The following is a 27,723-nucleotide window of genomic DNA, read 5'->3' as shown; positions in this document are numbered from 1 at the left end:
GTTGCGTCAGCGCCCAGGTTATCGGTGTCTTGCTCAAGGATACCACAGCCAAGGATCCGGGGAAAGTTGGGGGTGGATAGTCCATTGCTGTATGCTCTCAAGTGCCGTCAAGCTTATGTTTTTGTTTGTTTGTTTACCCATATTCTTCTGCCAGTCGGTGACTTTAACTGCATGGGGTCCCCACGATGGCAGGTATCGATCTTAACTACTTGGCCACACCTGCTTATCCATAAAAGCTGCTGTTTTTGCTTTAAATTCCTAGAAATCCCACAAATTCAACTGTTATAGGGCTTCTTATTTGAGACTGAATGGCATATCAATCTGGATGCACCCCATAAATGTTAATCATGACAGCCAGTTAATGTTGAAAAGTCCTGTTGGAGTTCCTCTCCTGGTTGGAATGATGGGGAGGTGTTAGCTGTTAGTTATTCATTGTTATTGTTAAATGACTAATTGAAATGTTAATTTCTCCTGCAAGGGATGGCTATTTAACAGAATTTCACAATTATTATAAAATGTAGTAAGGTACAGTTGAAATCCACTGTTAATTTACAGCTATTCATTGAAAATGCTGTTTTATGCCATTAAATTACAGTTGTTTACTTCTGTTGTTAAATTGCAAATTCAACTGCTAATTTACCTGCAAGGGATGACTATTAAACAGTATTTTACTATTATTACAAAATACAATAAGATACTGTTGTAATCCACTGTTAATTTACAGCTAATCATCAAAAGTACTGTTTTAAACCGTTAAATTACATTGATTTAAAGTTATTGTTAAATGGCAATAAATTATTAAATGACTAATTTGACTGTTAATTTACCTCCAAGGGAAGACTATTTCGCAGTATTATTATGAAATAGTAACATACTGTTGTATATTCACCGTAAATTAACAGCAATTCGTTAGAGTGCAGTTATAGCAAACGCTTGATTTCAGTTTTTGCTGCTGAGGGTGGGCCCAACCAGTTATTAGGTTAGTTTTTCCACACAGCGCCAGCCAGGTAGTTTTGAATATATATATCACCATTTTAAAACTGCATTTTATGATTACTTTGGTTATCTTTCTGTGATATGTACATTTGATGATTTTTAAAAAAAAAAAAAAAAACCTAAATACAAATTTGAGACTCATAACCAATATTTTCAAGTAACGAATAATGTAAATGTAACGCGCGTCCTTGTCGTGTATGACGTGCGCGCGCGCAGCCACTCGACGGCAACCCCACTCGCAGTCGCCGACACACGGCGAGGACGGCGACCGACAGACGCCGGGATGTGAGCGACTCGAGCGGGGGCGGAGGCAGCTGCAGCGTTCCACGAGCAGAAGCGACGTCCTTTCAATGACTACGGACAGCGGGCTCGTAGATTTACAGCGAATAACATCGAGGCGTTTGATTTACGGGCGGCGGCATCCATCGTCCGCGGTCGAACATGCCCCCCGCGCCGAGCCTCCAGTCCAGCGGGCTGACGCTCTCCGAGATCAGCATCGGTAGGTGTGCAAGGTCAAACGGCGAATGGACATCGCACGTGCTTCGCGTGTCAGCAGAACTAGAAAATGGCAAGCTTTCAGATTTACAATAAGCGAGACATTGGTGTTCATCGCATATTTTTCAGGTTCATCGAGGCCGCTGCAGGTGCGGCAGCCCGCATGCTTCTTTCGATGCCACCGGCAAAAAACGCAATAGACGGCAAACACGGCATGATGGCAGCACTTGTAGTAGGCTCGCTCCCAGCTGCTTTGTTCACAAAGAGCAGTGTCAGGGTTTGTTTTCGTGGCTGGCGAAGTTGCACACGTTTGTCAGGAAAAGTCATCATTTCAGCATTTACTCAAGAGTTTGGTTCGATGAACTACGAGTACGGTAATCAAGAGTAAAGGCACAACGTGAAATGCATTTCTCTGGTTTGTATTTCAATATTATAGTATTGATGTATTTTTTTTAATGAGTGTTATGACAATGAGCTGTCATTTAAGAACTGCTTGCTTCTTTCTCTGCATCGCGCTCCAATAAGCAATATAGTACATGGAAGCACTTGTACAGGTAGTATTCCCATTCCCAGCTATTTTGTTAATTAAGTGTAGTGTTTTTTTGTTTTTGTTTTGGTTTGCACATGTTTGGGGGAAAAAGACATTTGCTACATTTGTAGAAGAGTTTGGTTTTGTAAATTTATTTACAATTTACAATTTATTTTAGGGCACAACCCGAATGGGTAACATGGGTCGCCCTTCCCAGTGGCTCACCACCTGTGGGAGGGGCCATAGAGGTCGAGTGCAGTGCGAGCTGGGCGGTGGCCGAAGGCGGGGACCTTGGCGATCCGATCCCGGGCTACAGAAGCTGGCTCTAGGGACGTGGAATGTCACCTCTCTGGCAGGGAAGGAGCCCGAGCTGGTGTGTGAGGTTGAGAAGTTCCGACTAGATATAGTCAGGCTCGCCTCCACACACAGCTTGGGCTCTGGTACCAGTCCTCTTGAGAGGGGTTGGACTCTCTTCCACTCTGGAGTTGCCCAAGGTGCGAGGCACCGAACAGGTGTGGGTATATTCATTGCCCCCCGGCTCGGCTTCCGTACATTGTGATTCACCCCGGTGGACAAGAGTCCCTCCGCCTTCGGGTGGGTTGACTGGTCCTGACTGTTGTTTGCGGCTATGCACCAAACAGCAGTTCAGAGTACCCACCCTTTTTGGAGTCTTTAGGGGGGTGCTGGAGATCGCTCCCGCTGGGGAAGCCATCGTTCTGCTGGGGGACTTCAATGCTCATGTGGGCAATGACAGTGAGACCTGGAAGGGCATGATTGGGAGGAATGGTCCCCCCAATCAGAACCCGAGTGGTGTTCTGTTATTGGACTTCTGTGCTCACCACGGATTGTCCATAACGAACACCATGTTCAAGCATAAGGGTGTCAACACGTGCACTTGGCACCAGGACACTCGAGGCCGCAGTTTGATGATCGATTTTGTGGTTGTGTCATCGGACTTACTTGTCTTGGACACTCGGGTAAGAGAGGGGGGGAGCTGTCAACTGAGCGCCACCTGTTAGTGTGTTGGCTCCTATGGTAGAAGAAGATGCTGGTCCGACCTGGCAGGCCCAAACGTATTGTGAGGGTCAGCTGGGAACATTTGGCAGAATGCCCTGTCATAGCTGAGGCGGCTGATGGGAGCTATGCCTGTTAGGTGGCAACCCCAGAACCTGTTGGTGGACACCAGCGGTGACGGATGCCGTCAAGCTGATGAAAGAGTCCTATCGGGCCTTTTGGCCTGTGGGACTCCTGAGGCAGCTGTTGGGTACCGGCTGGCCAAGCGGAATGCAGCTTTGGTTGTCGCTGAGCCAAAAACTTGGGCGTGGGAGGAGTTCGTTGAGGCCATGGAGAACGACTTCCGGACGGCTTCGAGGAAGTTCTGGTCCACCATCCGGCGTCTTAGGAGGGGGAAGCAGTGCACCGTCGGTGGGTATAGTGGGGATGGGCCGCTGCTGACCTAAACTCTGGACATTGTGAGTCGGTGGGGAGAATACTTCGAAGACCTCCTCAATTCCACCGACACGCCTTCCCATGAGGAAGCAGAGTCTGGGGTCTCTGAGGCGGGCTCTCCTATGCCTGGGGTTGAGGTCGCCGAGGTGGTTAAAAAGCTCCTCGGTGGCAAGGCCCCAGGAGGGGATGAGATTCGCCCGGAGTTCCTGAAGGCTCTGGATCTTGTGGGGCTATCCTGGTTGACATGCCTCTGCAACATCGCGTGGACATTGGGGACAGTGCCTCTGGATTGGCAGACTGGGGTGGTGGTCCCCCTTTTTAAAACCGGAGTGTGTGTTCCAGGTACAGGGGGATCACACTCCTCAGCCTCCCTGGAAAGATCTATTCAGGGGTGCTCGAGAGGAGGGTCCGTCGGGAAGTCAAATCTCAGATTCAGGAGAAGCAGTGTGGTTTTCGTCCTGGCTGTGGAACAGTGGACCAGCTCTTCACCCTTAGCAGGGTCCTCGAGGGTGCATGGGATTTCGCCCAACCAGTCTACATGTGTTTTGTGGACTTGGAGAAGGCGTTTCACAGTGTCCCTCGAGGAGTCCTGTGGGGGGTGCTTCAGGAGTATGGGGTACCGAACCCCTTGATACGGGCTGTTCGGTCCCTGTACCAACAGTGTCAGAGTTTAGTCCGCAAGCTCGGTCATCCGCAAGGGGCTCAGAGTGGAGTCGCTACTCCTCCACATTGAGAGGAGCCAGATTAGGTGACTCGGGCATCTGATTAGGATGCCTCCAGGACGCCTCCCTGGTGAGGGGTTCCAGGCATGTCCCACTGGGAGGAGACCCCGGGGACGACCCAGAACACGCTGGAGAGACTCTGTCTCCCAACTGGCCTGGGAACGCTTGGGATCCCCTTGGAACAGCTGGATGAAGTCGCTGGGGAGAGGGAAGTCTGGGCTTCCTTGCTAAAGATACAAGAACATGGTTGGATGAATAACAATCTAAGTCCAAAAACACAAAAGTGGAAGATATTTCGGTGTGAATATCCTCCCTTTGAAGTATCCATTGATATTTTTATATGAAAATTGAGTGGCTTTTATATAAGTGTGATGAGTAACAATGAGCTATCTGAGAATGACTTGTTATGATGTTTCAATCCCAATTATCCATACTTTATCATCTTTTTCTGGATAGATCATTGACTACAAAAAGTAGATGGAGCGCTCACTAGCACTGCAATGCATTCTCACTAACAGGCAGCAGGGAGCAACTCCTCTTGCTGTATGTTTAATAGAAGCCAGACGGGCTAGTTGTCGATGACATAATCAACTTACTTCTAATGGGATTTGCTATCTGGCTAATTACTATGTGGTTGGTAATTGTGGCACTGGAGAGTGATCTTGTGACAAAACACAGAGTAAATTTTTGAGGGAATGGCTTGTCTGTGGACATGCTCTCAATTGTGTGGTCAATACAGTGAAGCATAAAGTGCTAAATGTTTACACAGAGTTAATGTGAGATGACAATTAGGCCAAGTTTGAAAATTGAATTTTTACACTGTCAATCATAAGTGTGCTTGTAAGCATGATGATTACTGTCAACTTGTGGTGTAGAGTATGGTGTCATCCTGTGCCGAGATGGTCTAAAATGAACTCGGTGAACTTATTCCCAATGTTTTTATAGGCTCAACTTATATGGTTTCGTTCCTCAGTCAATACAGTGTGATAATACATAAGCCAGTTATGATCCCATCTGTCCATTTTCAAAATGGCTTGTACTCATTAGGGTCGTGTGTGAGCTAGAGCCTATCCCAGCTGACATATGGCAAGAGGTGGGGTACACCCTGGAATGGTCGCCAACCAATTGCAGAGCACATAGAGGCAAACAACCATTTACTCTCACATTCGCACCTATGGACAATTTCGAGTCTTAAATGAACCTACAATGCAGGTTTCTGGGATGTGGGAGGAAGCCGGAGAGAAGCAACACAAGCACGGAGAGAGCATTGAAACCCCACAAAGGAAAGCCGGAGCCGAGATTTGAAACCCAAACCCCAATTATGATCCCATTTGGACAAACTAGGCAGGAAAGTAGGGTATGCTTCAGGGCATAGGCGTTTCTAGACTATTTTTGGGGGAGCTGAAGAAATGAAACTGAATCCCAGCACTCTTAAAATTTGAGGGGTCACATTTTTTGTGCACCCCACGAAAAGCATGCAGTACCTGGTTGAACCATAATATTTTAACAACAAAAATACAAGACGACCCCTAAATGTGGTTTGCTCCACCCAATCCCTCTCACCTCTCTCTGAGTGGATTCTGAGTGCTGTACCTACCCAGTGAAATAAGCTGCCTTCTAGTAATATGGTGTAAGTACAGTTTCATAGAAAAACTATTAGCCCCCTTCTCAGTCCATCCATCCATCCATTTTCTGATCCGCTTATCCTCACGAGGGTCGCGGGAGTGCTGGAACCTATCCCAGTTATCATCGGGCAGGAGGTGGGGTACACCCTGAACTGGTTGCCAGTCAATCGCAGGGCACATATAAATAAACAACCATTCGCACTCACACTCACACCTACGGGCAATTTAGAGTTGTCAATTAACCTACCACGCATGTTTTTGGGATGTGGGAGGAAAATGGAGTGCCCGGAGAAAACCCACCAAGGCACGGGGAGAACATGCAAACTCCACACAGGCGGGGCCAGGGATTGAACCTTGCGACTCAGAACTGTGAGGCACACGCTCTAACCAGTCATCCACGTGCCCTCTTCTCAGTCTCTCTTTTTCTTTTTTTTTTTTAAGTTTCCCGGCTATAATGTTTAAGATCATCAAACAAATGTAAATATCAGCCAAACATAATCCAAGTAAAAAATAAACACAGTTTTTAAATGTAGTAGTTACATTTGATTACTCGCCGATACCAAGTACCGATACTTGATAATGCCATTCAGTCTTGCAATTGTATTGAAAATGTTTCATTTTAATGTAATATTGTCCAAAAACATAACACACAATTTTCTTGAACGTAGCATAAGCTTCACTCTTATATCACAACCTGTCATTACCAAAATTTTAACATCAAACTACATGTATTTCTAAGTTTTGCCACACATTTCACTTAAATGTAGCCTGTAACACAAGGCGTTTCAGTTATGTGGTGTTTCAGTCTGAACACTAAAGGCTGCCGCACACCGAGCGACACTGCTAAACCCGACTGAACTGTCGCACAGTATGCGTTGGTTTGGCAACTGTTTTCATGAATTGCCGATCAGTCTGTCACTGGTTTTGCACACCGGTGCAACATCGGAGTTTACAGTCAATCCAAATGCACATAAACCTTTACTCACGCAATAAATACATTTCATGATTTTGAGCGAGCGAGACTCCGAACAGTCGCTGGACTGCCCTCAAGCTATATTAGTAGTGTAAAAAGCATAAAATATTGTGTTTTAAATCAATACTTAACGATATTGATAATTTCTAATATGCCTGCGGAGGAAAAAGTAAAACTCGTGGCGAAAATGTATGCGCGCAATGCCCACGGCGATCGGTAGTTCAATGAATGAATGAGTGAGCGAGACGCTTTTAAAATATCCACACGCTTGCTTTTTTTCTCGCCCAAGTCAACTCTCTTTAGCAACTTACTTCTTCCTTAACCATTAATCTATCTTTTTATGGTTTAATAAATGTGATAAAGTACAATATACTATATGTACAGTATCAAACGCCTATACAGGCGTCAATATGTCCAATTGCTCAATGTGCGGGTGTCAGACAGCAGCTCTCATTTCGAGTACCCTCCAAAAGTATTGGAACGGAAAGGTCAATTCCTTTCTTTTTGTTGTATGCTGAAAACATTTGGGTTTCAGATCAAAGGATGAATATGAGACAGAAGTTCAGAAATCCAGCTTTCATTTCATGGTATTTAAATCTAGATGTGTTAAACAACTCAGGACAGAATACCTTATGTTTGAAGCCACACACTTTTCAAATGAGCAAAAAGTATTGGAACAGACATGATTAAATTAATTCCAAGTGAATAACATTTAATATTTGGTGGTATAACCCTTACTTGCAATAACTGCATCAAGCCTGTGACCCATTGACTTCACCAGACTGTTGCATTCTTCATTTGAAATGCTTTTCCAGGGTTAGGGTTCCATTTTTCTGTAAACCACCGTACAAAATGGTTTTGTAGACTTCAGAATTCATTCTGCCGCTACCATCATAAGTTACATAATCAATAAAGACTAGTGAACCCTTCCAGAAGCAGCCATGCAAGCCCAAGCCATGACATTACCTCGACCATGCTTCACAGATGAGCTTGTGTGTTTTGGTGTGCATGCAGCAGATGCATCTAATAGGGAGAAGCTTCATCATGCATCAAGACAATGACCCAAAAACACACTGCCAACACAACAAAGGACATCATGGGGAAAAAGTGGAAGGTCTTAGACTGGCCAAGTCAATCACCGGACCTTAACCAAATAGAGCATGCATTTTGCCTCCTGAAGAGGAGACTGAAGGGAGAAATATACATCGAGATATAAATACCATGAAATGAAAGCTGGAATTCTGAACTTTTGTCTCATATTCATCTTTTGATCTGAAACCCAAATGTCTTCAGTATGAAACAAAAACAAAGGAATTGACATTGCCGTTCCAATACTTTTGGAGGGGACTGTATAGGCGATGGTCAGGTCCAGTCTGGTTCGTACCGTATGCGACGGGTCTAAAGAGCACTCGGGAAAAGGAGTACTTATAGTGGCTAACCGACAAAGAAGAAAATAAGAGACAAATAAGTATGTAGTCTGGTTGATATACTGTACACATAGGACACCGTATTAAATACAAAATAAAGAGAATAAAAATAAATACAAGAATGATTCTTGAGAGTACCACAAGTTTTCCACCTTTCTGACTTCTTGCCAAAGACAGGATTTTCCGCCTGTTGTCACGAGAATATTCCCGCTTCTGAGATAGTATGAGAGCCGAGGTCGGATGGAAGACATTACCCTCATTTATCCTGTCCTGTTGTGTTGAAAGCAGTTGTCTTGACAAATTTTGTATAAGCGACACTAGACACACATCTCTGTGAAAGGGCTTCTGAGGACATTGTCAGGCCCCAAAACGCAGAAGTCATGAAAATGCGCGGCTAAAACAACTTGTTTTCAAGTCAAAGCCAGATACTGAAGTCGAGACCGTAGGTCCACTTTGTCCAAAATCGCTATGCCCGATGCTATTCTCAACCCACCAGCTTTCAAGCATTACCGTATTTCTCGATGTGATAGAATGAGCATTATTGATTTTGAATGAAATCTGACACAAGATGCCCCAAGATGGTTGCTGAGGTCGTATTTCAGCTTCCCTTTCAGCCCTCTTCCTGTCACACGTTTCAACTGATCTCCAAACTCCCAGTAATTATTGTTAAATAGCAACACAGCAGCCTTGTGTTTGTTAATGCAGTGTTTCCCAACCTTTATTCAGACAAGGCACATACTTTAAAGGAGAAAAAATTAATGGAAAACTATAAAACAAAAATGTCACAAAAGTATACAGTATATACTGAAATAAAGATGACCTTCTCAATTTACTCACACATTTATTTACTTTGTCTGTGCGTGTCATGGCTTTTTCTGTTTTATGTATGGCAACAGGTGGATACACTGGTTAACTGCACCTTTCAGTCTCTAGTGGAAGAGCATTTAATTCATCTGCCTGTCAATATCTGTTGCTGGCATGGATATATGTCATACAAAAGTAATAATTTTCAGACCAATTAAATAAAACTGGCTAATTTCTCATGACAGACCTGATGGTTTTTCACAGCACATTGATGTATGATTTAGGATGGCTGCTGTAGGACTATACAAAACAGACTAAGTTGAGGCATTAGGTCTACTGACTATTCCGATTTATTGGCAGTATATAAAAGTGCCTGTCTGCTGTCTTCTAGGTTCTTTTAAGAGAAGGAAGAGGAAATCCATCATCGTTACGGTGATGCTGCTCATCGTGTCCTTGCTCATCCTCATCTTCGGCCTGGCGGCGACGACCAGAACGCAAAATATCACAGTGGGCGGCTACTACCCAGGACTTATTGTGAGTGTGCATGAAACGGGGACACACACACACAAGCTGCCACTTATCACAATATGTGAAGTAAGCGAATGCTTCCCACTTGCAATTCCTGAAGGGTGTGGGCTGCATTTTCCCAGCATTCATTATTCAGCATCGCTGTCATTAGAGGCTGAGTGAAGTGAAGACTCACTGCCATTCATTTGTTTTCTCCATTTTTAGCATTCTGACGTCCACAAAGTAATACAAGCAGCCTACAGACATGTTTAAACATTCCCAGCTCTCATCCAGAAATAGCCAAAATATGGGACCTTTAAAGACACATATTTTGCCCAAGATGCACAATGTGTTGAAACTACATTAATTCATAAAAACTGTAATGATAATAATTAAAACTGGGAAATTTGCTAATGAGTTGACTCAATGTCCCATATGACCGAGAAATGGAGACTTCTCTGCCGTTCATATTCTTAAATCTTGAATCTTAAATGTAACTCTTCATGTACAATACAGAATATGAGATATTAAGATATTCATTGCAAGATATTGAGAATTTCATATAGGAATGAATAAATAATTACCTGTAAGTGACTGCTGAATGTCCTCACTTTCACCCTGGTTCCATTCACAAATGCCAGAGATGGCTGAGTTTCCTAATGTAGCAGCTTATCGGCACATCCTGTGGAGTGAGATCTGGTGGTCTCTGTCCTCGTCCGCCTCCTTCTATTTTCTCTGGTCCAATAATCCTTTTCTTTGCATCCACCTTAATATCAAACCACTTTTTATTCACCTGAACCATGGTGTGGACCTCAGGTGACACTGCATTTACAGCCTTTGTGAGAGAGGCCCAGGTATCTTTTTTGTTTGTCATCGACACAGCAGTGGACTCCCTTCAAAAAGTTATTGATTTCCTAGCGTCCATCTTTGACACGTTAACCTCAATTCCCGCCGTTGTGAAATTTGTGTCTCTGTTGTTTGTTTCTCATGTGATTCATGGAGCGTTTCACTTTGGAAGTTCCACACTACTAAATGAATAGATGATCAGTTGTAATCATGCTAAAAGTATGACAGAGGCATTTAATTCTTGATTTATCAATCAGGGAAGTGACACTTTCAACAGCCGCGTTCTCTCTCCTTTCAGCTGGGCTTTGGCTCTTTCCTGGGAATCATCGGCTCCCATTTGATAGAGAACAAGAGGCAGATGGTAAGCATTGTGACGGTGGCGTTGCCTCGTGCGGACAGTGCCAGAACACTCGTCCCAGTTACCTTAAGGCAGCTTGACGATTGTGCCGATGCAATGACACAACGCCCAAGCTGAGCCAAGTCAGGACTGCAGAGGTTTGCGCCGCTTTGTGCCCGAGCTTAGCGATCCGCGTCCAGAAATAGATGCAGACTGTAAGAGGAGCAGGCCAGATGTCCACATTGGAATGTGGGGAGGGACATTGCAGAGGAGGGAGGCTGTCAGAGCTGAGATGAGGTATGACTTTGGCCTGCGACACCTTTTGCAACAACGCAGCAGAGTTTGGACGGCAGGCGCCTCGGTCAGCTCGTGCCGTGACGGTTTACGCCACAGGTGTCAAACTGGTGGCCCGGGGGCCAGATCCGGCCCGCCAGGTCATTTTGTGTGGCCCGCGAGAGTGTGCATCATAGTACAATTCCACTTATGGTAGACATACTTTTGATGCCGTGGAATGGCAGGGATCTCGTTTAATGTGCGACCCGCGTCTGTGACGCACAAAAATGTCCAAGGACGTATGAAGCATATTCGCGTCTGTAGACTCATGGTTTTAAGCCGCCCTGTTTGTCTGTGCATGCATGTGTTTGTGTGTGTTGGTGAAGAGCTTCCACACACAGCAAATCAAAAGTATGAATCCTTGGTTCAAGCTGCATCGCTCATGACGCAGCTAGAACCAAGGCGCTGGCTCTGTAGACACGCACAACTGGGACGAGGAAAGTTAGCTGTTGATTACATTCGAAACCCCGCGAGATAACGAGCTAGCAAGCTCAGGGCTGGAGCTAGAACGCTCACTCGACCACGGCGACATCATTAAGACTTTAGCGCTCGGAGTTGTGTGTGTGTGTTGGAAATATGGGAAAGTTAACCGTTTATAAACCATAAGCACTGCGGCACATGTTAATAAAATTCAGGCAGTAGTTGACTTCAGCAAACCCATTTTCAGCATCCTTGGATTGACAGTTCAAGGTCTCACATCACACTCCAGCAGCTCCATGGCGCGCCTTATTTAATATTGCATCCTTAATTTAACCAGGTAAATGCTTATTGAGAGATCAAATCTATTTTTCAAAAGCCAATGTGTAGCAGAAATCATACAGTACAAAACACAACAACATTCATACAATAAATAAAACTATTGACTAAAAAAATAACAGTGACATTAAAATGTATGGCATCTGATTTAAAAACAGTAACAAAGCAGAAATGCTTTTGAGGACATACATTTATTTATATTGCTTATTTATCTAAGACATTTTATGTATTGTTCTACATTAGAATGCCAATGTTCAGTGTTCTTTAGAATTGAAAGTTAATTGTTCTTAAAAAGGATGTACTTGAATCATTCTGCGCTATAATATCATTGTATCAGCGGCATTAAAAAATATATCAACAATGCTATCGTTTATCGTGATAGTATTTGGGAAAGTATATCATCCTAAATTTGCTATCATGGCAGGCTGAAACATAATATATTGAGTGAGAGCAAAAGCAATGGATAACACAAAAATATTGTACAAATTGTACAAATAAAAATCTGATCGTGAAGCGACAACCATCATATAGTGGAGGATTACTGTATCTGTGCTCCATGATGTTGTAGGGACTCATTGTTCCAGGGCTGGGACTCATTGTTTCCAGACATGTGTATCCTGGGACTCACATAGTCTTTCAAGTGTAAAATGATCTATGGGATGGTTTTGAATTTTTGCCAAGCTGGAGTTAATAGACAATGGAAATAATCAAGCAGTAGCTTTCCTAAAAAATAAAACATTTAATTACAACATCAAGCTGATGTTGGCCCGCCTCCTTCCTCTGGGACTGGTACTTTGTCCACCCTGAAGTCATAAAGAGTAACCCGTTGCTAATGATGTCAGGTTCAAACAGACAACAACGAGCGGAATCATTTTCATAGTGTTCCTTATGACAAAATGGGAGCCCAGTGACAGACAGACAGACACACACATTATAACATTGTCAAAGACATGGTGAAATGAAATCGATTAAAATGGGAAATTGGATTTTTGTGAGGAAAAAAAAATCGGACATTTTATTTGCCCAGCCTTTGTTTCAATCAATGCTAACAAGAAGAAGCAATGAACTGTTCATGCTTATATTTATGTTTTGGAGTGCTGCATGAGGGGATAGAGCTGATTCTGCGCTGTGCTTTATGCTGTTTTCCCAGTTAGTGGCTTCTATTGTCTTCATCAGCTTTGGAGTGGTGGCTGCATTCTGCTGTGCTATTGTAGATGGAGTTTTTGCTGCCAGGCACATTGTGAGTATAACCAAAGCTTCTGACGAAACAAAGACATGAATATAAAGTTGTGCTCATTAGTTTACATACCCTGGCAGAATTTGGGGGAAAATATTACAGTTGACTAAACATACCATTATTTATTTTTTTATTGCTGTGCTTTGTTTAATGATTGTGCCATTCTGAAATGCTCTTTGAATCCCATTGAAAATAAATAAATGTGTTTTGCCTGATAACTTTTCGAAAAAAATGGTACACATCTTATAAATACTGCCAGGGTAAGTAAACTGATGAGCACAACTGTATATGAGATTTGAATAAGATGTGTGCTTAAATATATAACGCCAAAAATAAATGCCAGACACCATTAAAGTTTGATCAACCTTGTCTGAATTAAACATACATGGCAGCAGTCGTCGGCCAAGTGGTAGTGAGAGCAGTTCTCCATCATGCACGTTATATCAAACATGAAGTCACAACTAATGAACTCTTAGAAACGATTATGGGAAAATAAACTCTGAGTGGGCAGAAAGTGAGAAGAGCTTCTTGATATCGCTTCTGTAAGTGATTTATGAAATAGGCGGTGGTGGAAAAATACCATGCTCTGTGTGACAACAGGGAAAATGAAGAGAAGGACAAATAAGGATGATAACATGCATTGTGCATGCAGTGTTTTGTCGTCTTATAATTATTATATATAATTTCTTACCCAAATGATGTCTGAAAACTACATTTGTAAATCTAACAGTACAATTAAGTTTTAAGTTTAATGTTAGTTTAATGTGTTTATTTTATTCTTTTCAATGTGAAGAATGGCATTAACTAATAATGAAAAGGAATTGCGTGTGTTAAAATATGCTGAACACTTTCATATGAGTATGCAGTGTTTCTTTTCGAAAGCAGATTTTGGCATGGCACAAAATATTGTCAGAGGAAGGCAAATAGGACAGTGTCGTGTCACAGGCAGTGTGCATGTTGAACATTTGTGAAGCTTTGTGAAATTTGTGATAACATTTGTATCCATTTGAATATGTTGTTGGAATTTTAATAAATACAACTTTTCCGTTTCAACTGAAGGATATGTAGTTACACAGATATTTAAAATGATGTCATTTGTAATACAATACTCTTTTGGCATTGTTTAACATTTGTACGTGCCACTCGTGTAAAAATCAGTCAGCCATTTTTAATATAAAGACAAAATTATACTGAATCAATATGTCTTGACTCTAATGACGAAGGCGAAATGTAAAGAACGCGTCTCTTTTTGTTTACATATCACAAAATGGCTGCCTCATCCTGGCACTTCATCTCGCAGATCCCTCTGATGTATTGCAACAACATAATTGACGCTCTCTCCAGTAGCACTAACAAAGACTTCAGTGACCAAGAAAGACCGTTTGTAAAAGAACCCCAAAAATTACCTCTGAGGACATTAAGATGCATTTGTGTTAGTTTTCTTGGAAAAGGCTTATTAAGCAATTGGAGAAAAATCCAATATATCCCCAAATTTCATTAGCATCTTCAAAATAATTTCACTTTGAACACCTATTGTTAAAGACATTTTGGCATTAAGTGCTTGAAAATGTTACTTTTGAATATTTTTTTGTCTTAGAAACAATTATGACCTTATGATGGATAACAACTGCCAATAATTTAAATACTCCTATCAGTCAAATGAAGAGATTTTCAAAAGGAAGTTCAGTGGGCGATGTCTTTACCATTATTTATCAAATTCTATGAAAATGACTTGTATAAGGGGTGGACCAAAAGTAGGTATAAACTTTTTTAAATTAACTTATTTAAAGGAAGAAGGAAGGATGGTAGGACACAAGGATGTACGAAAGGATAGAAGGAAAGAAGGGGGGGAGAAGGAAAGGGTTCACTGCCATCAGGTCAACACTTACACAACCATACCTGGCCTTGAAACCCTCAGGTGAATCCTTAACCCTAGTTTAAAACCCTAATATTGTCTAGAAACCCTAACTTGAAATCTGAACCCTTGCTAAAAACTCAATTTTAAAGAAGAAGAAGAAGAAGAATCATCTTTTATTGTCATGGACATGCATGCATGCACACGAAATTTGTTCTCTGCATTTAACCCATCACAGTGAACACATACACTTACACATGTTAGTGGAACACACTGGAGCAGGGGGCAGCTGAAGCGCCCGGGGAGCATTTCGGGGTATCAGTGTCTTGCTCAAGGACACCACAGCCGTGAGTCCGGGGGATGTTGGCGGATGGTCCAGTCGGGGTTTTGAACCTAGGTCCCCCACGGTGGCAGGCGATGATCTTAACCATTGGGCCTCCCCTACTTTGAGTCCCTAACCCTGGCTTGAATCCCTAATCCTGTCTTGAAACGCCTAACCTTTCACGAAACCCGACGCTTGCCTTGAAACCCTATATTGGAACCCATACTGTACTGAATTAACTTAAGACTTTATCTCAGAAGCTTTTATTGAAATTGAAAACATCGTCTCAGAATGTTCTGAAAAGGTTTGAAGAATGTTACAATGTTGAAGATGTTGAGCATTTACAAATTTAAACTGATTAAAAATGGGATCGTTAAAAAGGTGCAACTGTATTAAAATGATTTGTTTTAAGTGTATACAGTATTTTGCAGGGGATTGGAAAAGTGGACAGACTCCCCCTAAAAGAAGTTTGTAATTGCCTTTAGATGCCACAAAATGCCATTACATTGAAGAGAATCATAACTGAAGAACACACTGATACTCCGTTTGGATTGATTTACTGTGGTTTGTAACAACAGACAAAAAAACAATTAGCCCAGCATCAAGACAATGTGTCTAGCATGTGCACAATCATGAGCCCATGTTAGATAAATGCCTGGATTCAGTAGTTTAAATTATTCACCACCAAAAAAAAAAAACACCTTCATATGAGGCTCACCAATAGTATTAGTTAGCATACTAGCCCAAACAACACTCTAGCACAAACTGACATGACATCACATATGGGCAAACAAATATGCGTGCTAGCACTTCACGTAAAGAGTATTACGGTAAGTCATTAAACTCACCTTTTACTTTCATGATAAATCACAGGTGTCAAACTCAAGGCCCGGGGGCCTGATGCGGCCTGGCACATAATTTTATGTGGCCTGCGAAAGCAAATCATGTGTGTCAACTTCCATGATTCTTGCTAAAATCTGTTCCAAATTTTTGTATAATATTCATATGTAATAAACAGTAATGAACTATTGTAAGCCGAGGTAGTTAAAAAGCTCCTCGGTGGCAGGGCCCCGGGGGTGGATGAGATTCGCCCGGAGTTCCTAAAGGCTCTGGATATTGTGGGGCTGTCCTGGTTGACACGCCTCTGCAACATCGCGTGGACATCGGGGACAGTGCCTCTGGATTGGCAGACTGGGGTGGTGGTCCCCCTTTTTAAGAAGGGGGACCGGAGGGTGTGTTCCAACTACAGGGGGATCACACTGCTCAGCCTCCCTGGTAAGGTCTATTCAGGGGTGCTGGAGAGGAGGGTCCGTCGGGAAGTCGAATCTCAGATTCAGGAGGAGCAGTGTGGTTTTCGTCCTGGCCGTGGAACAGTGGACCAGCTCTACACCCTCGGCAGGGTCCTCGAGGGTGCATGGGAGTTCGCCCAACCAGTCTACATGTGTTTTGTGGACTTGGAGAAGGCGTTCGACCGTGTCCCTCGGGGAGTCCTGTGGAGAGTGCTTCGGGAGTATGGGGTACCGAACCCCCTGATACGGGCTGTTCGGTCCCTGTACGACCGGAGTCAGAGTTTGGTCCGCATATCCGGCAGTAAGTCGGACTCGTTCCCGGTGAGGGTTGGACTCCGCCAAGGCTGCCCTTTGTCGCCGATTCTGTTCATAACTTTTATGGACAGAATTTCTAGGCGCAGCCGAGGCGTAGAGGGGGTCCGGTTTGGTGGCCTCAGTATTGCATCTCTGCTTTTTGCAGATGATGTGGTTCTGTTGGCTTCATCAAGCCGTGACCTCCAACTCTCATTGGAGCAGTTCGCAGCCGAGTGTGAAGCAGCTGGGATGAGAATCAGCACCTCCAAATCTGAGACCATGGTCCTCAGTCGGAAAAGGGTGGCATGCCATCTCCAGGTCGGGGATGAGATCCTGCCCCAAGTGGAGGAATTCAAGTATCTTGGGGTCTTGTTCACGAGTGAGGGAAGAATGGAACGGGAGATCGACAGGCGGATCGGTGCAGCGTCTGCAGTGATGCGGACTTTGTATCGGTCCGTTGTGGTAAAGAAAGAGCTAAGCCGAAAGGCGAAGCTCTCAATTTACCGGTCGATCTTCGTTCCTACCCTCACCTATGGTCATGAGCTGTGGGTCGTGACCGAAAGAACAAGATCCCGGATACAAGCGGCCGAAATGAGTTTCCTCCGCATGGTGTCCGGGCTCTCCCTTAGAGATAGGGTGAGAAGCTCGGTCATCCGGGAGGATCTCAGAGTAGAGCCGCTGCTCCTTCGCATTGAGAGGAGCCAGATGAGGTGGCTGGGGCATCTGATTCGGATGCCTCCCGGACGCCTCCCTGGTGAGGTGTTCCGGGCATGTCCCACCGGGAGGAGACCCCGGGGACGACCCAGGACACGCTGGAGAGACTACATCCTTCGGCTGGCCTGGGAACGCCTCGGGATCCCCCCGGAAGAGCTGGATGAAGTGGCTGGGGAGAGGGAAGTCTGGGCGTCCCTGCTGAAGCTACTGCCCCCGCGACCCGACCCGGATAAGCGGTAGAGAATGGATGGATGGATGGAATACAAGCAAAATGGAACAGCAAAGAAGAGAACACCAGCCATTCGTAGCTGCATCGGGAGAGAAGCAGAAACATACTTGTAGTTGCACTTTTGACTGTGCACAAGAGGCATTCAAGGACCACTGACAAAACAGGAAATCTCAATTGCAGCAGAAAAACACACCATCGATTAATTAAGTCTAGCAACTACACCAAGATTCCATGAGATGGTGCCAAAATAATACTTTCATTGCTTTGGCCTGAGCAAAAAAAAAAATAAAAAAATAAAAATAAATAGGCACGTCTTTCAGTGAATAACGGAATACACGTAGGTTCCCCAAACAGGCAAATTTGCAAATCCTGAACTGTGTCTATGCAGGGGTTCATTGTGTATACTTTTGGCCCATCCTGTACATTGTGTGGTAAAATCAAATAAAATGGTGGTCATTGCACTTCAGGATCTGAGGCCTCTGTATGCTGGACGGTGTGACTACCACTCCAGCGAGACTGCATCTGAGCGTGACGTAAGCGATTTCCACCATCCATATTTGCATCATACATTCAAAGTTGAATGAATGAATGAAATGTGACATGGCGTTACATCCTCAGGTGCCCTGCCAGACATTGTCTCGCACATCCTGCAACCTGCGTGTGAGAAGCAACACGTGTTACTGCTGCGACCTGTACATCTGTGGCAAGTGTGTATAAATGACGGCACAACCTCACAAGCGGGCAGTCTGTTTTTGCGCTGCTCGCTGTAATTGTTGATACTGGTGTGAGACACTTTCATGTGAGGTGCCGTATAGGCCAAAAATAACATTTATCTTTCCCATAGACCCAAACATTCTCATGCTTATAAAAAAACTCATACCCCAATAAACACACTCATACAAAAAAAAACTCACATGCGCCAAAAAAAAGTCAAAACCCTGTCATTCACACCAAGAAAACTCACATACCCCAAAAACCTCCAACTTACACCACACACACACACACACCAGAAAAACTCACATTCACCCCAAAAAAAAAGAAAAAAAAAAAACACGCACACCCAAAATCCGTCTCACTCCTACCACAAAAACTCTCTGGAAACCCCCCAAAAAACCTCACGTGTAACCAATAACTCTCAGGAGCTCCCAAAAATACTCACTAAAAACAAAAAAAACTCACTCACATAAAATAACACAGAAAAAAAAATACTCACTCTCAAACCACCAACTCATGCCAAAAACTCTCTCATTTCCCGGGTCAAACTGAGAGCAAGTGCATCTTCAGAATTACTTCATACTTCACAGAAAACAGGAGTAATAGTTCACAAGCATGTAGTTTTCTATCATGTCAGAATCCTGATTTTCAATGCCGAAATCAAGGAACAGTTTCATTATTGTCAGAACCACAGAAAACCTCATCTGAATTAGACATTTCAAAAATGAGGTGGAAAAGGCATTTTCCCAACAATGTGATCTGAAAAGAACAAGGATTACCTTACGCAAAACAATGAGAAAACATTATTTTGGTGCACCTCCACTAAATCCACGAAATGTCCGAAATCAGAAATGGAAAGAAAAGGACAGCTATTTTTCTGGATTTAGCATACCTAACTCACTCACACCCCAAAACATCTCACACCAACTAAAAATAAAAAATAAAACTCACACAAAGAAAAAAAAAAAAAAAAAACACCAAAACCCTCTCATTCACACACCAAGAAAACTAATGCATACCCCCAAAAAAACTCACATTCACCGAAAAACTCACTCACTGAAAAATCTCTTATTCTCACCAAAAACCTCTCAAACCAGTAAACCGTTCAAAAAAATAATAATAATAACTCTTAGACACCAAATAAATTCTCTTATTCACCAGTTACACTGCTGTGAAAAAGTATTGGTTTCCTTCTCAAATTCTTATATTTTTGCATAGTTTCCCCACTTTAATGTTTAGGAACATCAAACAAATGTAAATAGACATATATAACCCAAGTGAACTTAAAATGCTGTATTTAAATGATTTCATTTATTAAAGTGGAAAAAAAAAATATTGAGTTTCCCGTCAGGTTCGGCAAACAAGGAACATGGAAAAATCTAAACACTAACTTATAGTCCAAAGTAACATGGAAACCAAAATACTGACCATAAATTAACATGATGGGATATGGAACCATGGACTGAGAGAAACAACATTTTAGAAACAACAATGCAGCAAACCTGACTGGAAAAAAAAAAAAAAAAAGCAGGGAACTAAATACAAACAAATTGACGAGACAACGAGGAACACCTGGACATGACATGAGTGGCTGGAGGGAGCTGATTGGGTGACACAAGGTAGAGTGTTGACGAGAACAGGTGGACACATTAACCAAATGAGCACACAAGACATGAGCAACATGGGACAGGAAAACATGAAACAAAACTAAAACACAGACCATGACATTACCTGGCCCTGTGTGAAAAAGTAATGGGCCCATAAACCTAATAACTGGTTGGCCCATCTTCAGCAGCAACAACTGAAATCAAGCGTTTTCTATAAGTGGCAATGAGTCTTTCACATCTCTGTGGAGATATTTAGGCCCACTCTTCCTTGCAGAATTGTTTTAAATCAGCAGAAATTGAGGGTTTTAGAGCATGAACTGCCTTTTTAACGTCATGCCACTGGATTTCAATCAGATTCAAGTCTGGACTTTGACTTTGACACTTCAAAACCTTCATTTGGTTTTTTTACACCATTCAGAAGTTGACTTGCTAGTTTGTTTTGGATCGTTATCCTGCGGCAGAACCCAAGTGCGCTTCAGCTTGAGGTCACAAACTGATGGCTGAATATTCTCTTTCAGGATTTTCTGTTCAAGAGCAAAATTCATGGTTCCATCAATCACAGCAAGTTGTCCAGGTCCTGCAGGAGCTAAGCAGCCCAAGACCATCACACTACCACCACCATGTTTGACTGTTGGTATGATATTCTTTTTCTGAAATGCTGTGCTACATTTTCGCCAGACGTAATGAGACACACACCTTCCAAAAAGCTCAACTTTCATTCTCAGCACTCCATATATTATTCTCCCAAAAGTCTTGGGAATCATTCAGATATTTTTTGGGCAAAAGTAAGATGAGCCTTTTTGTTGTTTTTGGTTAGAAGTGGTTTTCGCCTTGGAACTCTGCCATGGGTGCCATTTTTGCTAAGTCTCTTCCTTATTGTTGTGTCATGAACACTGACCCTAACTGAGGCAAGGGAGGCCTGCAGTTCTTTAGAAATTGTCCTGAGTTCCTTTGTGGCCTCCTGGATGAGTCATTGCTGTTTTCTTGGGGTAATCTTTGGAGGCCGGCCACTCCTGGGACGGTTCACCACTGTTCCATGTTTTCTCCATGTGAGGATAATGGCTCTCCCTATGGTTTACTGGAATCCTAAACCTTTAGAAATGGCTTTTGTAACCCTTTCCAGACTGATAGCTGTCAATGACTTTATTTCTCGACTTCTGGAATTTCTTTGGATCGTGGGATTTTGTTGCAGCTTTTTTAGATCTTTTGTCTGACTTGATTTTGTCAGGACAGATTCTGTTTACGTGACTTCTTGATTGAACAGGTCTAGAGGTAATTAGGGTGTGATCAGTGAAAATTCACCAAAAATTGTAGGTGGCCACAATTAATTCATGATTTAACAAGAGGGATAATTACCTTTTCACACAGGGCCAGGTAACTTAATTTTTTTTTTCCTTAATAAATGAAATCACCATTTTATAACTGCATTTTAAGTTCACTTGGGCTATATTTGTCTGATATTTATATTTGTTTGATGATCTTAAATATTACAGTGGGGAAACCATGCAAAAATATTAGAATTTGAGGAAGGGGCCAATACTTTTTCATGGCACTGTATCTCACTGAAACAAGAACAACAACAACCAAAAACACACGCAGACCTTTGTTTGTCTGAGACCTTTTTTCAGTATAAGTGAGTCAAAATTTGTGTATGTGAAAGGAAGCTCAAGAATGAAAAAGCAAGTTATCTCAAATCATGAATGCTGATTGGCTCTTGCCGTGGACTCTCAGACAAAAATGTTTGTTTTTTTCCTCTGTTTGTTTGTTTTAATAAGAGAACTGGTGAATAAGAGGCCTTTTTATGTGAGAGTTTTTTGGGTGAGTGTGACTTTTTTTGAGTATGAGAGGTGTTTTTGTGAATGTGAGAGGTAAATGTTGTTTTTGTCCTATATAGAACCTCATTCTTTCAATTGTTACCAGAAGAAGAATGTTTCTTTTTTCTTTCAACCTATTTTTCAGAGAGCATCCTCTAATGGGACTTCACAATAGAGATGGTTTGAAAAAGTTTAAGAAACCATCCATGATTTGGAAGTAGGTCCCTTTTTTTTTTTTAGACCCATCGTGGCTGTCTTTAAAATTAAAATAACTGCACTGTCGAGCTGTGTGTTTTCCCCTTGCATGCCCTCTTTGTGTGTGACACCTGCTGTAGACCTCAGTGTGCCTGTTCCACAGCAGCCTCCTCTGTGCTTTCTGAGTTGATTGTCACCCGAAGTTTAACTTTTGAGGCCTGACTACCGCTTGTGCTCCTCTCTGTGTCAGCCGTGTGGAGGTGGTGGGCGGCTACCACGAGTACACAGACGTGAAGAGCTGCCAAGACGTGGTGCACCTCTACCACCTGCTCTGGTCGGCCACCATCCTCAACGTAGTGGCTCTCTTCCTTGGCATTATCACTGCGGCGGTGCTGGGCGGCTTCAAAGACATGGTGAGACCGGGAGGATATTTTACTCTTTTGTGACCACGTTAGAGACTAAAGATGATTAATATCCTTTCTCTATGTTTCAGACACCTGCTCATACATCAGAAAGTACATCGGAACCGGAGGCCATCACAGCTTCAGTCGCCTCTGAGGCTCCACCACGCGCTAACTCAAATGTCAACTCCTACCACAATACCGCCCCCTGCCTGCCGCCTTACACGGCCTACGATACACAGGTAACCATATACAGTGGTCCCTTAGTTCATTTCTGCCTCATGAACGTTATTGAAAATGCGCTCATTCTGCCATCAAAGAACGGTTTTTGAACGGACGTTCATTTTCATTCAAGAGTGCCAGTGTTAGGGACAAAACCCGTTTGAACACGGGTATACGAGCCTTCCTCTGTAGGGGATGAACGCCGTATTTGGCAACCGCCATTCATGTTTACATTCGGCAAGTATGTCACAGCAGCCTGTGTGCGCGAGGTGCGTTCAGGGACACTGCGTAGATCGGAGACAATTTATTCTTTGGTTGTTTTGTAATGCAGTACATCCATCCATCCATTTTCTTTTACCACTTATCCTCACTAGGGTCGCGGGCTGCTGGAGCCTATCCCAGCTATCTTCGGGCGAGAGGCGGGGTACACCCTGAACTGGTCGCCAGCCAATCGCAGGGCACATATAAACAAACAACCATTCACACTCACATTCACACCTACGGGCAACTTCGAGTCTTCAATCAACCTACCGTGCATGTTTTTGGGATGTGGGAGGAAACCGGAATACCCGGAGAAAACCCACGCAGGCAAGGGGAGAACATGCAAACTCCACACAGGTGAGGCCGGGATTTGAACCCCGATACTCAGAACTGTAAGGCAGATGTGCTAACCAGTATATCATTGTAAAAATTGATTACTCGGAAAATTATTATTTGTATCAGAATGCTTTAGTTAAAACGCTGTGCGATCAAATTGTCGTAATATGGAATTTATTTTGTTTTGTAATATAAAAATAGATGAGATAAATTATTTTGTCAATATAGTCAGCCAGAGTTGCAAGGAATGCAAAGTTAACAATGTCCTGTTTTTGTTTTAATTCCTCATTTTAGAGAAAGACCAAGTTTTTTCTCATATTTTTGAGATTGTATGGTGAATGCTGTAGCTTGCTACTAGTGTGGACTGAATTGGTGTTAACAATGAGGAGGAAATTAAATTATAGCATTTTGAGGGTAATAGCCTCTGAGCAACATCCATCCATCCATCCATTTTCTGTACCGCTTATCCTCAGCATATTGACATATTTGTGAATTTATTTCATGAAACTCTGACTGTGACTGTTTTAAATGGTTAAAGTACCCAGTAAGGTTTCTTTATCTGTTAAGAACATAAGCTTAATTGACCTTTTGTGAGTCACTACTGCCACATTTAAATCAATTGGCCTATAAAGTTGACTGTATCAGAGATGTGCAAGTGAATAATTGCAGTAATTTGACCTTTCAAAAAAAAAAAAAAAAAAAAAGTGATGCACTGAATCTGTAATAAATTAACCATGACATGGTGAGGGAGGGCGGCACGGTGGCCGACTGGTTAGAGCGTCAGCCTCACAGTTCTGAGGACCTGGGTTCAATCCCTGGCCCCGCCTGTGTGGAGTTTGCATGTTCTCCCTGTGCCTGCGTGGGTTTTCTCCGGGCACTCCGGTTTCCTCCCACATCCCAAAATAAAACATGCATTAATTGGAGACTCTAAATTGCCCATAGGCATGACTGTGAGTGCGAATGGTTGTTTGCTTCCATGTGCCCTGCGATTGGCTGGCAACCAGTTCAGGGTGTACCCCGCCTCCTGCCCGATGACAGCTGGGATAGGCTCCAGCACGCCCGCGACCCTAGTGAGGAGAAGCGGCTCAGAAAATGGATGGATGGATGGATGGTGAGGGAGGTGGCAAAATGAGCAATTGGTGAGCACATCTGTCTTACAGTTCTGAGGACCCGGGTTGAAATCCGGCCCTGCCTGTGTGGAGTTTGCATGTTCTCCCCGTGCCTGCGTGGGTTTTCTCCGGGTACTCCGGTTTGCTCCCACATCCCCAAAACATGCATAGTAGGTTAATTGAAGACTCTAAATTGTCCGTAAGTGTAAATGCGAGTGTGAATGCTTGTTTGTTTCTATGTGCCCTGCGATTGGCTGGCAACCAGTTCAGGGTGTACCCTGCCTCTCGCCCAAAGACAGCTGGGATAGGCTCCAGCACACCCGCGACCCTAGTGAGGGTAAGCGGTACGGAAAATGAATGAATGGTGAGGGATTACTGTACATTAGGTGCTGTTGCTTTTTTGCTTGCATTTTGCATGCTAGCAGGTTAGGTGGAGAGCAAATGTAATTCCTGTCTGTTTTTATAAAGTACAATACTGTTGATTGCAATTAGTCTTATTAAAAACAACTGTTAAAAAACAAATTTGGGTGTTTTTGGGTGGCACATGAATGGAATAATTGCGTTTCCATTTATTTCAATGGGGAAAGATGATTTGAGATACGTGGGGTTTTGAGATCCAAGCGTGATGACAGAACAGCTTAAAACTTGTATTTCAACACACCACTGTACAGTGTTCAGTTGCATATTCGTCATTCACTACTTTCGAATTCACGTATTTGCAGAACTTTTTTGCAACCTTTCCTCACCTTCCCAGGACAAAGCCCTGGCTAATATAAAAGTATTGCCTGCGATTGGCTGGCGACCGGTTTGGGGTGTACCCTGCCTCCCGCCTGAAGATAGCTGGGATAGGCTCCAGCAGCCCGCGACCCTAGTGAGGGGAAGCGGTAAAGAAAATGGATGGATGGATGGATGCTTTGGTGCCATCTTGTGGCATTTTGGTATGTTGAAGTGTGTGTGGGGGGGGGGGGGGGGGGGGATCTTCATTTAGACAGGACATCACCCTAATATAAAAATAAGCATTTGCTGCCATTTTGTGCCATCTATAAGCAATTTAAAATCTTTTTAGGAGGTTGTCAGTTACTTGTGGATTTATGATCTTCGCGCCACTGTTTAGTCCCTAACCATAACAAGGGGGAACGCTGTACACTCACTGGCCACTTTATTAGGAACATCCATCCATTACTTACAATATCATGCTTTTCCAGGGTTCCTACATGTTCGCTGATACCTCCGGTCTATCAGACGACTCCCAGTCCGGTGCCAGTCACCTGTGGCCCACCATGGTCCCTCCGCGCTACTCTCCACCTCACAACCATCCGGACGACAAGCCGCCACCTTACTCCCCCTAAGAGGGCTCAAACATCGTCTTCGGGCCTTTCCAAAGGACAAAACTGTGGAACCCCAGCAGCAGGGCGACCACTGCTGATGCTAACTTTTGAGTTGAGAGCAATTTTAAGGGAGTAAAAGGGTAGTCTGGGTGCTGCTTGCACACTTGGCCTGGAGTGTTCTTGAGAATCCAGGGAAAGGGAAACCTGTTTACAGTTGTTCTGCCTTAATGCAGTCTTCCAATGCCACAACATTGTCATCTTCATCTTTTCATACGGTTTCCACTAAACACATCCCACTGCCCTCCATGTTTTTGGGGGAGATTCTGGACGTGACAAAAATAGAAGTTACACACCTTTAGTGGTTTAGAGCAGCAGTCCCCAACATTTTTTTCCGCCAGAGACGGTTTCAGCCAACTATATTACTACTTGGGCTGGCATAACAACAAATTATTGAAAACAAAATTCTACATTACACTGAATGAACCTGTTGTATTTAGTGGGAGCCCTGTGCTTGTTTCTATTCAACAAACTGGTCCCAAAGTTGAGTAGTGGGAGACAATGACAAACGCAGTGGGTTACTGAGGACCAGTCTACTGCGTAATTTTGTTTTGATTGCCATCATTGCAGAAAATATCGCTTTACGACAGGATAATACAAATGAAAATTGTAAGCTCTTGTTTCATTCATTTGGCCTTTCCCCCCTTTTTGAAAAAGCTTTCCTGTTTTTTGCTCATTTTTGCTAGCTTGTGGGCTTTTTTACTACCATATCACATGACTGAGACAAACGGTTTGACGTGTACGGAGTACAAATAAAACTTCTTTCAGACTGATCAATAAAATATGTGCAGCGTGGTAGGCTTACGAAATGTCCTATGGACTGGAGTTGTTCCACGTTGTCCCTGTGCTTGGGGATCCCTGATTTAGTGTCGCTATCTTATTGGAGTTATAGTACAGGCAGCAGTAGGAAATGCAGTATTCTACAGGTAAGTTGTATTTAAACACAGACTGTGGTCATTTATTACCACATTAAAAGACTATATTAACTTAGCTTGTAATAAAGTATAAAGTCTATGAAAAGATGGTATTCCACTCCAAACTATTTATTAATGTATATTCTCACTTCATGCTCCCCAGCAGAAACAAAAGACTGCAAATGGTACCTCGCTCTATTTGTAATTAGCCACAGTTTCACCAGCAGTAGATGAGATCAGATGTGCTGGAAGAGTAAAGGAGATGATGAAGAAACATGCAAAACCTTAGTAAAAAGAGGACGAGAATGGGATAGAGCTCCTTGAAACTTGCCAGATGTGTTGTTAGAAAAACAGATTCTCAGGGCTGCTGTGTCCCACTTCTTTTCTGTCCTGGCATTAAAGTTTGTTTAGTACATTGAACACATTTGATGTTTCTGTTACACTTATTTGGCTGTGACAACTTGCACTTAATTGTTGTTGGCCCCGCCCCAGAGGTCCTAAACTATACTAACAAGGTGTCCATAAGGTCTCTTCATTATTTAACACATTAATTACAAAAGCAAATGAAATGACAAATCTGTGGAATCTTCTGAAATCTACAAATTGACAGACATGACGGTGGATATCTTCCATATCCTGTAGTTTTAGTAGTCCACATATTTGATTTTGTTTCAATAAACCATGATACACATTGTGCCTTTTCTTGAGTAGCCATTTTGCAGATTATTATTTAACAGAAGGGTCATTCAATGTAAAATCAACCAAGTATTTTTCATTAACCTCTTACATCTTTTCAAATTCTGATGTGGTTAACAATGGAAGGAAAAGTCCAAAACATTTTTTTTTCTATAAACCTTTTTAGATCTACCTAAACTATAGTAGAGTTTACATGGAATGACCCAGAACCAATTTGACTAACAGGCTACCTGAAATACACAAATGCAATATGATTTGATAACCACTGAGTACATAGAACAAATCTGATTAACATCTCATTAATTGCTATTGTAATATGTTTAATTGTAA

At 42.9% G+C, this 27,723-nt stretch overlaps 1 protein-coding gene across 4 annotated transcripts; it reads left to right on the top strand.

Annotated features, from left to right (window-relative positions):
• The first annotated feature begins 83 nt into the window (after positions 1-83).
• tmem255a (transmembrane protein 255A) lies at positions 84-27,388 on the top strand. 4 transcript variants are annotated; one of them, XM_061787713.1, is made up of 10 exons: positions 84-192; positions 9,412-9,554; positions 10,672-10,734; positions 12,950-13,039; positions 18,207-18,272; positions 18,358-18,446; positions 22,020-22,091; positions 22,320-22,482; positions 22,563-22,712; positions 25,604-27,388. In XM_061787713.1, the coding sequence occupies exons 1-10, from the start codon at positions 186-188 to the stop codon at positions 25,745-25,747; spliced, it is 987 nt and encodes a 328-aa protein (XP_061643697.1). In that variant the 5' UTR covers positions 84-185; the 3' UTR covers positions 25,748-27,388. The 4 variants fall into 4 exon arrangements, with proteins under 4 accessions (XP_061643697.1, XP_061643696.1, XP_061643699.1 ...); XM_061787712.1 differs by lacking the exon at positions 84-192 and adding an exon at positions 1,160-1,495; XM_061787715.1 differs by lacking the exon at positions 84-192 and adding an exon at positions 1,160-1,499.
• The last annotated feature ends 335 nt before the right edge of the window (positions 27,389-27,723 follow it).

Source organism: Phyllopteryx taeniolatus, chromosome 10, assembly GCF_024500385.1.
Source record: "Phyllopteryx taeniolatus isolate TA_2022b chromosome 10, UOR_Ptae_1.2, whole genome shotgun sequence".
NCBI classification, from domain to species: domain Eukaryota; kingdom Metazoa; phylum Chordata; class Actinopteri; order Syngnathiformes; family Syngnathidae; genus Phyllopteryx; species Phyllopteryx taeniolatus.
The sequence above is the reverse complement of the archived record's forward strand: the minus strand, read 5'-3'. Positions and strand labels throughout refer to the sequence as shown.